Below are 12,500 nucleotides of genomic sequence, written 5' to 3' on the forward strand. Positions count from 1 at the left end.
ATATATGATGCAACCTTGTACACACATTAAACCATCCAGAAATGCATGATTAACTTGAGGAGCCATAAGGAATACGTTTACTTGCCAAGCAAAAATGTAATGCAAAAATAATATAGTATGGGCACTAACAAAGACACAATCACACACACGTGAATAGACCCCCAAGGCTCCCAAAAGCCAAGATTCTGATGAAGCTAATCTGAAAGAGATTCCTCTGCTAAAACTGGGGTTCTAGTGTAGCTGTTCATATGAAGCACATGTCACATGATTAATCTTCACTGTGCACACATCTGCAGAGGAGCACCCCCCCCCCCCCCCCCCCCCCCACTGCCCAGTCCAGTTACCCAGTTACACATACCCACATGCCACAACTGATTTAGACACACTGCATACGGCCAAAGGGAACCCACAGAGAGGAAATGAAACATTACCACAGGATTAACAAACCAAAGTATTGGTATACTATACTTCCTTTTTATATTTATATATATATATATATATATACAGCGGGGAAAATAAGTATTGAACACGTCAACATTTCTTTCAGTAAGTATACTTCCAATGAGGCTATTTGCATGAAATTTTCACCAGACATTAGTATTACAGTTTTTTCTGATTGCTTAAGCACATTTTTTGTAACTATGGCTTTTTTTGCAAAACTCTACACACAAATGGCAAAACCTCTCACCCAATCAGCAAAACATTGTAGTTCTCTTGCAAAAGCTGACACACCTTGCTTAACTCTTCACACCTTCGTAAAAATGGTGTTTTCGTATCTAACAGTAAACACAAGCCATCACAATAGTAAGCACACAATGTGCCAACAACACACTGATGGTATGAATATAAAACACATCTGGCTTTTGCTTTCTCTGTGCACAAGGTAGACTATGTCAGTTTGAGCTCATACTTTTGTCATAGTTCTGTAAACATACAGGGATCCAAACTTCAAGTATTACAGTAGTGTTTATTTACACACATCAAAACAAACACAAGTGTGTTTTTCCAAGTTAAAACACAAAATAGCATTTCACTGAGACAAAACAAATCAGTCTACATCGGGTCGTCTCTCTCAAAATTCTGTCTACATCACATGCAATGTCCTAGTCCAAGGCACCGGGAAAAATATATTCTGGAATGCCGTATCCAGGCCTGACATGACAATATCCCCACATGTAGACTGTTTTTTTGTCTGTAAAAGGGCTATTTCTTTCTCTTCTCACTCTTCCTGCTCACTCCATTGTACCCATTGTACATTACCTGTGGCTTATTTATAGTGCTTAGGCTGATTGCAAAGTGAACTAATTATCTAAAACAGTTTTCACATGAGAAAGTGTGCCAGAGAGTTGGCAAAATAGTGTAAATAATAGCCATTGTGCCTACAGTTGTGCAAAGTGTGTGTTACAAAATTGCAAACTGAGTGCAAAGCAGTGTTTGTGGTTTTAGTTCTGCGAACTCAGTGAGTGGTTTTGCCATTTGTGTGTAGAGTTTTGCAAAAAAAGCCATAGTTACAAAAAATGTGTTTAAGCATTCAGAAAAAACTGTAACTCAGATAATCCACCCATATAAAAAAATCCAAACATTAAAGTCCATAGGTAGAGTTATGTGCAATAAAGTGGAATGACACAGGAAAAAAGTATTGAACACGCCTGCTGAAATTTCTTAAATACTTTGTGGAAAAGCCTTTATTCATAATGACAGCTTCAAGGCATTTCCTGTATGATGAAACTAATCAGTCACAGTATTCTGGTGTGAGTTTGGCCCATTCTTTTAAACAGATAGTCCTTTAATATTGAAGATTTCAGGGGTCCCTCTTGTGAATCCTGATCTTTAGTTAACTTCCAAAACTGTTCAATTGGATTGAAGTCAGGGCCTTGATTTCCTTTCTCTGAAATCAATTGAGAGCTTCCTTTGCTGAATGGTTTGGATCATTGTCCTGCTGGAAGGTCTAGCCATGTCTCATCCTCATCATCCTGGTGGATGTAAAGATTCTCCCAGAACAAAATGACTCCATTCATCATTCCTTCAACTGTATGAAGTCTGCTAGTACCATGAGATGAAAAACAGCCCACACCATGATGCCACCACCTCCAAACCTCCATGTTGGTAGGGTATTTTTAGGGTGATGCACAGTGCCATTTCTCCTCCAAATATGGTGTGTAGTATGACATCCGAAAAGTTACATTTTTAACCAGAATACATTCTTTCAGTATTTCATAGGATTGTTCAAATGTTGTGTAGCAAACTTTCAACGAGCTTTGACATGTTTTTCTTCAGCAATAGAGTCATGCGGGATGAGGGTGCATAGAGGCCATGGCGTTGGAGTGCATTACCTATGATTTTCTCTGTAACAATTGTACCTGCTGCCTCCAAATCTTTTTGGAGTTTTCTCAGAGTGGTCCTTGGCTCTTGGGCTACTCTTCTGACTATCCTTCTGACTTCCTGGTCAGAAATCTTGCAAGGAGATCCTGTCCATGGCCAGTTGACGATGTAGTGATGTTCCTTCCACTTGCAAATAATGGCTCCAATACTGCTTGCTGGATGATTCTGAAGTTTTAAAGTGCATCTGTAACCAGTTCCATTAATATGTTTTGCAACAATAAGGTTGCAAAGATCTTGGGAGAGCTCTTTGCTTTTACCCATCATGAAATGTTTCTTGTGTGACACCCTTCTAACAAAAAACTTTTTTATAGCTCACCAGTATGTACTAACCCAGCTTATATGAATTTGCACAGATAGGAGGGATAATTTCTCTTACTACTTATAGATTCCAGTTTGTTCCTTGCCATTCCTTGCGTTTGTGTACTGCTTTTTCTTAGCGTGTTCAATACATTTTCCCTGTGCCATTCCACTTTTTTACTCATAACACTACTTTTAGACATTAATGTTTGGATTTTTATATATGTGTGGATTACCTAAGTTAATACTAATGTCCGGTGAAAATTTCATGCGAATAGCCTCACTGGAAGTATACTTACTGAAAAAAATGTTGACGTGTTCAATACTTATTTTCCCCGCTGTATATATATATATATATATACACACTATAACAATTATTCCAATAAGTTGTTCCAATAAGTTGAGTTGTTTGACAAAGATTTTTATTTCAGTTTTAAAACATGTTTTTAAATTAGCCAATTTAAAAATAAATAAATCACGATTGTCCAGCAATCATGCCATAATGGTCTCTGTTGACGCACTCTCCTGCCTCTCTTCTGACAGGCTGCATAGCTCTCCGCTGCCAGTCTGTTCTGAGGTGCCACTTCTGCTGAAGGTCACTTTCAGGCGTCCTGCAGTTCCCTTGAGTCTGTGTCCATGTGCCCGTCTGTGTGCCCGTCTCGTCCTCTGGGCGTGATGGTCAGCAGCTGCAGGCCCTGACCGCACACTGCTGCCCGAGCACTGGCCTCTCCGCGCCGCCGCCACACCTCCAGACCGGCCACGTCGGCCGTGTGTGTGAACGCCGCTCCTGCCGGGCGGAGGCTGGAGCTCCTCTCACACACACTCCACACACACACGCGCTGGTCAGGGGAGGTGGACACGATCAGAGAGCGGTCAATCGCGTACAGGGCGGTGAGGGGTGCGGCGTGGGCCAGCGGCTCGGACCAGCGGGACAGCAGCTCCAGAGTCAACGCGGCAGCTTCCGATCCACGCTGGTGGAACGTGGCTTTGAGGAGGAGCACGGAGAGCTGTCCGTCATCTCCACCGCTGGCCACTGAGAGGAGGCGATTGTCTTGTGATCCCGCCTCTGGCTCCTCCCACACACACAAACCGTTAACTCCACTCTGATGAACGAGCAGAGTGAAGCAGGGCTCTGAAGGACCTGGGACACACACACACACACACACACACACACACACACACACACACACACACACACACACACACACACACACACACACACAGAGAGACAAACAGACAGACACACACACACACACACACACACATACACAGACACACACACACACAGAGACAAACAGACACACACACACACACACACACACACACACACACACACACACACACACACACACACACACACACACACACACACACAGACAGACACACACACACGTGAACAAGCTGCTTGGAAAAGTGCAAATGGTTGTTGTTCACACTCATCACAAGAGAGAGGAGAGGAGAGGAGAGGAGCAAGGTGGAGTCCAACTCACCCTGCCAGTTCTGCCCCTCATCCAGAGCCAACACTGAGGTCCAGTCCCATACACACACCTGACCATCAGTCGCTGCACTCAGCAGCACAACGCAGCTAGGAGAGGGGGAGGGAGGGAGGGAGGGAGACAGAGGGATTGAAAGAGAGAGTGAGAGAGCGGTTTGGAGGGAGTATAAATTGGGATGGAGGGATTGAATGAGAAAGAGAGAGGTTAGGAAATTGCTTTCATCATAGGTAAAGACCCAGATGCAGCTGCACTGGCTCATGCAGTCTCTTACCGTTGGCCTGCAGGGCTCAGCAGGTGGTGCGCCGCGATACTGAGAACACACCTTTGGTGGTAAAAACACTCCCAGAGCAACTCCACCTTGCCTGCATGTTCGGATACACCAAACAACCTGTGAAAGCCACAGACAGGCAGAGACAGAGAGGGAATGAAGATGTGGTCAGATTCCATTATGTCCAGTCCAACGGCCCCCTTCCACATTCCACTCAGACTGAATACAGTCATCAGACGCTTGGCCATCAGACAGACACCCACCTCACTGCTCCATCACTGCAGGCCAGGGCTAGGAGGACCCTGTCTGGCCCATCATGCACCACAGCCATACCCATGTACCTGGACAGAGCCAAGAGACGACACACTTCAACCCAACGTATGACATGTTCGTGAAGGTAACAAATAGGTGTTCTGACAGAAATGGTCACAGTTTTACAGATTTACATTTCATGTCACGCACAATATTACAGTATTATATTAACAACAATTAACATTCACTGTGCATAACCACAGAACACGCGTTAGTGAAATTAAAATGACAAATGTGTGAGGCACAGAAGAACAGAAGATTTGCTTTAATGAGACAGATAAGCTGCTCTGATTTGCACATCAGACGGGGTCTGTGTTTAGCATTTGTATGATCACTCTCCAAGAAAGAGCGACTGCACCTCAGCCACTGATCCTTGCTCCGCGTTACCCATGCGCCCCCTAGTGGCTACAGATGGGAGGGATGATCTGTCTCATTCATATTATGGAATTAATGGACATCTTTTTCATTCATAAAGCAACCTTCTAATTCAGGAAATAATCTTGCTCTCTCTTAACTAAAGCAGCAAAACATGATCAACACATGATCATTATGTAGCTAGAGATTAACACATCTATATGACTAAACACACACTTTGTATAGCTATAGATTAACACATCTACAGTATATGACTAAACACACACCTGGTCTCGGGGTCCATTTTCACAGTCTTGTGTCGATTCCTCTTCCGCTCCCACTGTTCGTCCAATCGGTGACTGGCTATCTGGCTGACCTGACAGGTAGGCTGGCGAGCGTCTCCCTCCCAGCCAATCAGGAGCCTGTAGCACTGTAGCTGTGCCCGCCCCCCTGCGGAGAAGAGCAGGGAGGAGAGGGAGGAGAGGGTGGAGGAGTGTGTGGAGGAGAGGGTGGAGGAGTGCGGTGCGTCCCTGCGGAGAGCCGTGAGGGTGCGCACGCTGGAGATGTGGTCAGTGATGCCGCTCAGAAGCCGCGTCGCCCCCGTCTCAGAGTGCAGCGCCAGCACGCTCACGCTGGTGTCCTCGCCCCCGGTGACCAGCACCTCCCAGTGACCCAGGCTGCCCAGGCGGCACAGGCAGCCCACGCCCCGGCCGTGGAGGCCCTCGCGCAGGGCCTGGCCGCTCGTCATGGTGACGCTCCTGCTGTGCGTCGGCGGGCGGTGCGCCAGGACGGCCCCCTGCTTGATGAACACGAGCTGCCCGCCGCCGACGCAGTGGTCAGAGAGGACGGGGGGTCCGTAGCCCCAGGAGCGATGTCCTCCTCCGCACGGGACCGACAGCAGCGTCTCCTGCCTCACCGGGTCCCACACCACAAAACTCACTGACCGGAAGCCCGCCAGGGCGAACCTGGCTTCTGCTGGCACTCTGGCCTGGGCCTGCCCCTCTCCCCCTCTCCCCCTCTCCACCCCATCTCCACCTCTCCTTCCACTCCCTCTCTCCACCCCTCCTCCTCCTCCCTCCACTGGGCCCTCCTCTCCACTCCTGTCCCTCTCCTGATGGCTCTCCTGCAGGAAGAGAACCCTCTCCAGCCACTCCATACCTTTGGCTGCCCGCTGGGCCCGCTGCACCGTCAGCGTGTCGCCGTGGACAACCAGAACCCTCACAAAGCCGTCCCGGCCAGTGCTGTAGCACAGACCGTCGCGCTCACACACGCTGGTCACCCCCTGCTTCCCATGCACCCCAAACAACACACACACTGGCTCCAGGGCCTCTGCCCCAGCCTCATGGCCTCGCTCCCCCACTCCCTCCCTCTCTTCCTGGGCATCTCCGTTCAGCTCAGCAGCCGAGCCCTGGCTCTGGTCTCTCCTTGGCCCACTCCTCTCCTCCCCTGCCTGGGTCTCTCTGCTCTGCTCCTTTTCCCTGTAGAGCAGGAGTGATCCTCTCCTGTCTCCACACACCCAGAGCGTGTGCTGTGTGTGGGCGTGTGTTAGTGTGTGGGCGTGTGTTAGCGTGTGGGCGTGTGTTAGCGTGAGGGCACACGTGAGCCAGCGCTTGGCACACGATGGCAGAGAGAAGGGCTGGAGCTGCCTGATACACGGGGCGACGCCCACTTCACCTGCATCTACTCCAATCAGCCAGCGGTAGACACGCCCCTCCGCCCCCGAGGCCAATAGGCACACGTCTTGACGCTGTCCAGGCCACACCCACTGCAGAGAGTGCACCTTCCCCTCGCCGGCTCTCAAAACCACACCCCTCTCTGGGTGCGCAAGTGGGAACACACACACTCCGCCACTCAGATTCCCAACCGCGCACACACACACTCCCTCACGCACACACACCACCTCCATCACGCAGTAGGACTGGAACTCCGGTGCACCCTCCCACACACACGTCCAGTCCTGGCCCTCCCTCAGGTACACCTTTCCCTGATCAGTACACACCAACACACCAGCACCTTCCACCAGACACACCTCCTTGGGAGCGCCCTGGCCTCTGAACTCCAGATCAACCACGCCCTCAGCCACGCCCTCTTCCTCTCCGCCTTCTCTCCGCCCGCTCTCCGACTCCGCCTCTCTCACTCTCCAGAGCCTCACCCCTCCGTCCGCTCCCCCGGTGGCCAGCCAGCGCTGCTCCTCGCTGACGGCCAGGGCCCTCACCCCACCCGCCCGGTGCCCCTTGAAGGTCCGCTCCACTCGGCCGTCTCCGCCCCACATGAGACAGGCTCCGTCCTCCCCGGCGCTGAACACCCCGCCCTGGGGTGCCAACCGCACGCAGAAGACCCGCGCCTGGTGCCCGTAAAGCACGCGCTGGCACACCGGCTCCCCGCCTGCCCCTGCCCCCCCCAGCACCCCCCCCACGCTCCACACACGCACGCTCCGGTCGTCGGAGGCGGAGGCCAGCAGCCCGGTCCGGGGCTGGTACGCCAGGCTGAAGATCACCCCGCTGTGGCCCGGGAGACGCCTCTCCACGGGGGCCGCCCGCTCCCGAGCACCTCTCCCAGGCCTCCAGAAGATCAGCTGGTTGAAGACGGTCCCACCGACCAGCACGGCAGAGTCCCAGAGAGAGCCAATCAGAAGGCCCGAGTAGAGGAGACACACTTCTTGGCAGGAGCGTAAGCACACCACGTGGCCAGACTTTGCCTCCAGCAGTAGTGCAGTATTATGGGCCAGGACGGCACCCAGTAAAGCACCGGACCCCTCATCGAGCCAGCGCACGTCCAGCAGCCAGTCTTGGAGCTCCATCAGTGGGCAACTCAGCTGGATGGTTCCCTGTCCTGTTAGAGTGACAAGCCGCAGGCCCTTCCCTCCAAACACAGCGAGCTCAGCGCCTCTGTCCCACGCTCCTGGTGCAGCCCCATCGTGCTGCTCCTCGACCCCACAGTCCGCCAGCGCTCTAAGTCTCACTCCATGGATACGATAGTTCTGTAGCACACTCTGTGATGCGCACAGTTTGGGTTGACCATGAAGACTATACACAGAAAGCACTGGTCCTTCACCTAAACACAGGCAGGACAGACAAACAAGAGAACAACAACTATAATTGGCAAACTACATACAACGAATAGACAACACATAATTGATCATTCACATAAATAATAGTGAAATAGGCTACAAGTTACAATCACACTCATTTGAGCAGAGGCGTGTGAATCTGGTTCCAGATATGAGCACAGTTTTGTTTTTCAGTTCACATTCAATATTGCGTGGGGAATACCTCACCTGTCAGCAGATATTCCTCTCCTACGAACTCTAGGATTGTTACCGGAGCCACTAGAGCGGCGCCGTCCACCACATACCCGTTTTCCACCGTCGCCATCTCACTACACAGCCTACGAATGATCATATGCGAGGCATTATTCATCCTGACCAACCGACCAGACATTCATAGCAGCTTTGTGTTTCACACGGACTTATTTGTCCACCTCTGCCAGGGGTAGTAATGTTACAGCATAAATCAGTTGGCTAGCTCTCTCTAAACTAGTGTGCAATGCATGCCAAGCAAGCTTGAAAGTAAAATTATACTTACAGCTTCAACTGTCACGAAAAGACCCTGCAATGTCATTTGCTCTCATATAAGTAGATACTACTGTTGACGTGAATAAGGACAGGCGATTTCTACTTTCATGCCATTTCTCTCTCTTTTGGTTCTCTCACCCATGCTTCATCTACTACCACGAGTTTTTCTTTCCGTCAACCTTGCTTCGTGCTATCCAATAGCAGGCAGCGATAGTACGTGATCTTAATAAGCTCGACTTCTATTGGACAGAACAGCGTCTTTCCACATCTGCGCATGCCAGTCGTACGTGTAGACGGGCGCTGTACGTGTTGTTTGAATTTTGCATCTGGCCGCGCAAACGCAAGGGGGTGGTAACCGGACAAAGTGTATTTTGTGAAATTAATCCAGTGCCATTGTCCGCTTGACGGTATGCGAGTATTTCACTTTTTGCTAGACTAAACGATTAAATACATTGAAATAGTAATAACTAAATAAATATTCACATTCTCTGTAATCTATTCATATTTCAACCCCTAATTGCTAACCAGGGAGCTAACCTAATTGCACAATGACATAGGTGGCCAGGCTAGCTGGCTAAGCTATCCAGTCAAAATAAGGTAGCATAGCTTGCTAACATAAGCTAACCGGAGCTGTCGTGACTAGCCAACATACTAGGGAAACTTCAGATTTCAGATCCACCAAGTTGTAAACATGAACTTGAGGGATGTGATCCATCATTGATCTTGCCTTTTAATTTTTACGCAGACAAGCAATTGTCCCACTTGCACGGTTGTCACCTTGTGCAGACGCCTTTGTTGTGTTTATGATTGCACTCACATCAGCCACCACCTGGGCTGTAGTAATAACGGTAACGTTCGTGTTAATGTCATCACCGCTTTGTTGTGACTGATGCTAGCATTTAGAGCTCACATTTGAACAGTACCACGGGATAATTTTGCAGATATTTTACAATTAATTTCCTTCAGGATTGTTTTATGCATAATACTTCAATGATTAAGCTTTGTCTTCTCCCATTTTAGATTGTACCCTTTTCAACAGGTACATGCAGTGTCGGCATAATAATTGCTGCTGTTGACTGTAATTCCAGTGGTGAACTCAAGAGTAACAGAGTGGCTATAGTAACTACTACTATAAACCATGTCATTTGAATGACAGTGCTCTGTTGATAGGAGGGGTGTTTCCTCCTATGAATTTTTTTGTCAACAGTCTGCAGCTCCAGACATGACACATTGCCTCAGACACTTCTCCCCATCGTGAGCATGGCCCTCTGAATGACATGTTCCGTCCCCCTCCTTCCCTCCCCCCCCACCTCCTGCCCTGATGATCGACCCCCCTGGTGAGCCCAAGCCGCCGCTCATGCGCGCCCCAGTGCTGTTTCCAGCCATGTCCAACCGGACGCCCAACTTCACTCTGGAGCAGAAGCTCTACCTGCTGCAGCGCATGCAAGGTGTGGTGGAGACGGTGCAGGACTTCCGCAAGGACACCAACACCACGGCGCAGCGCAACGCCGTGTGGGAGCAGCTGGCCCGGGCCTTCAACGCCGCCTTCCCCGACCGCCCGCCCAGCTCCACCGGCTCGCTCAAGACGCTGTGGAAGCGGCTGAAGGTGGAGTGCCGTGCGGCGCTCCACAGGCGCCAGGAGCAGCTCGCCGCGGGGCTGAACCCCACCGCGCTCACGCAGGTGCAGAGGGAGGTCACCGCGCTGGTGCCCAACCTCATCTCCAACAAGGACGACCTGGACGGAGACATGGGCTACTCCACCAACAAGGGCACATCGCCTGTCACTGGTGAGTCCACCACCATAGCTGCAGCCGGAGGAGATGTCATCACCACACCAAAGTTACCTTCCAGACTAATGGGCCCACTTGTGTACTGAAGACAAGGCAAGGCCATTTTATAGGGCATTTCATACACAAAGGCAATTCAGTGTGCTTTACACTCAGAAAACAGAATAACAAACTATACTAGTTAAAAGAATGACAGACAAATAAATGAGGGACAAATAAAAGGAGAATTTAACCTCTCTTGAGCCAAAATGGCAAACACAGTATTAAAAGTACATTTCAAAGAGACTAAGGGCCTTATTTTCACGACCTGGCGGAAAGCGGATTATTATCCCAGCGCAAAGTTTATTCTTATCTTGCACGGCTCTTTTATTGAGCAACGCGCCAAGGGGTGTGGCAATTAACGACCTGAGGAGGGGTCTATTGAGCAACGCGCTAAGGGGTGTGGCAATTAACAACCTAAGGAGGGGTCTATTGAGCAAGGCGCCAAGGGGTGGGACAATTAACAACCTAAGGAGGGGTCTATTGAGCAACGCGCCAAGGCATGTGGCAATTAACAACCTAAGGAGGGGTCTGGCGCATTATCTAAAAATCGCTGTCGTACACTACCTAAAACGCATTATGCCACTGACCGAGAGAAACTTGGTCAGAAATCTATGGCGAATTGTTTTTATATTATTTTAAGAGCGCATTATCCGCAGTGATATGGGCGGGTGCACAACGTACCCTGCTTCTCTCATCCACAAACACGCACCAGCGCACATCCATGCAAAACATTAAACATAATTAGAATAAAGATATTACGAAATACATCTCGCAATATGTAGTTATTCACCATCATTTGCAAATTGGTAATGACGGATAAAAGTGATTAGGCGAGAGGTGAGAGGCAAATATGAAGCACAGCTGAAGACGCACTGTCACAAGGTGTAAGCAAATCCTCTGCAGAATAAACGTTTTTTATTCAGTCATTCGAACATTATCGGGGTAAGTGTTGCTTTTTCCAGGCTATGTTTTCGATGGTAACCCATTGTCAGTCAATAGTGAAAGTAATTAACTGTGTATAACTGTTTTATGTTGACTGACACCACGGTGAAGTCAGTTTCACTTTGCCAATGAGTTCAAATAATAGACGAGTGCAGATGTGTGTAGGCTATACTCTGCTAGGTTTTAGTAAAGCATGGTTTAGTGGAATAACTGTTCCATACGGTCTCGCGTGCAAGCAGATTTCTTCAAATGCGCCCGACTGCTGTTTGCTGTTAAATGGAATGACAGATGTCATTCTCATTGGTTTAACCCATTTCCTCCTAAAATGCCTGCTAAAAACGCCTATAGAATCCTATGGCATTCTAGACTAAATAACCTTATTTCCTGAGGGTTTTCTGAAAACATACTAAAAATTGTCAACGTCTACCAAAATTTAATATCTAAGCCTCTGTAGAACCTAGAAACATGACATAAAAAGTATGCTGCGCTACGCAGCATCCAGCGGGAGGGTCAATGTTGCGCTACGCAGCATCCAGCGGGAGGGTCAATGTTGCGTCATGCAGCATCCAGCGTGAATGGGTTAAATGATGTTGCGTCCAAAACACACCCATAACTGATTAAGAAACCTAGAAACGCCTTGTGGCGCCATCCGCCCGACATTTGATAACGAAAACACTCCCAATGTGGACTGGACATCCTACTAAATACCTACTATAAGCTTTTGACTAGTGACCATGCGTTTTAGACCATGATAATAGGTGTGACCCAAGATGCTTCTTTACAGTAGAACAGAAACATTTTGATTAATTCAGCTTTTTAGAGGTGTCATAAGATTCTAGGGTGGGAAAGGTTAGCTGTGCACAGTGTACAAAGGTGACAGAAAGAGAAGAAGATAAGATCCTCTCCTGATTCTGTAGGCCATTGCTCTCTTGGTAAGTAAGTGTAAGTGTAACATAGTAAGTGCTGTGTGTACTGAGCAAGGATTACTGTAAGTCTAGTCCTCAGATTAATTGCTTTTTTGAACGGGAAGCTGAAGGGAGGGTGGG

At 49.0% G+C, this 12,500-nt stretch overlaps 2 protein-coding genes across 3 annotated transcripts in view; one reads left to right on the forward strand and one right to left on the reverse strand.

Moving 5' to 3' along the window:
* Positions 1–3,083: 3,083 nt before the first annotated feature.
* On the reverse strand, positions 3,084–8,842 carry wdr6 (WD repeat domain 6). The gene is given in 8 exon segments (XM_076277298.1): positions 3,084–3,820; positions 4,170–4,440; positions 4,443–4,563; positions 4,707–4,784; positions 5,397–6,103; positions 6,191–8,163; positions 8,387–8,496; positions 8,694–8,842. Coding segments are annotated over 7 exon segments (3,786 nt in total). The 5' UTR covers positions 8,484–8,496; positions 8,694–8,842; the 3' UTR covers positions 3,084–3,281.
* A 185-nt stretch (positions 8,843–9,027) lies between these two features.
* The window catches only part of fsbp (fibrinogen silencer binding protein), a 4,373-nt gene continuing 900 nt past the window's right edge, over positions 9,028–12,500 (forward strand). Inside the window, exons 1-2 of one of the 2 annotated variants that reach the window (XM_076277433.1) lie at positions 9,028–9,090; positions 9,704–10,470. In XM_076277433.1, coding sequence (XP_076133548.1) covers positions 10,005–10,470 — 466 coding nt within the window. In that variant the 5' untranslated portion in view covers positions 9,028–9,090; positions 9,704–10,004. Of the gene's footprint in view, positions 9,091–9,235; positions 10,471–12,500 lie in introns of those variants that run through there. The other variant, XM_076277432.1, reaches the window with a different exon arrangement.

The sequence above is a fragment of the Alosa pseudoharengus genome, unplaced genomic scaffold (genome assembly GCF_046254945.1).
Source record: "Alosa pseudoharengus isolate Yale_2024_CS ecotype anadromous, Long Island Sound unplaced genomic scaffold, YU_APseudo_1.1 YU_APseudo_1.1_scf_9, whole genome shotgun sequence".
Classification (NCBI taxonomy): domain Eukaryota; kingdom Metazoa; phylum Chordata; class Actinopteri; order Clupeiformes; family Clupeidae; genus Alosa; species Alosa pseudoharengus.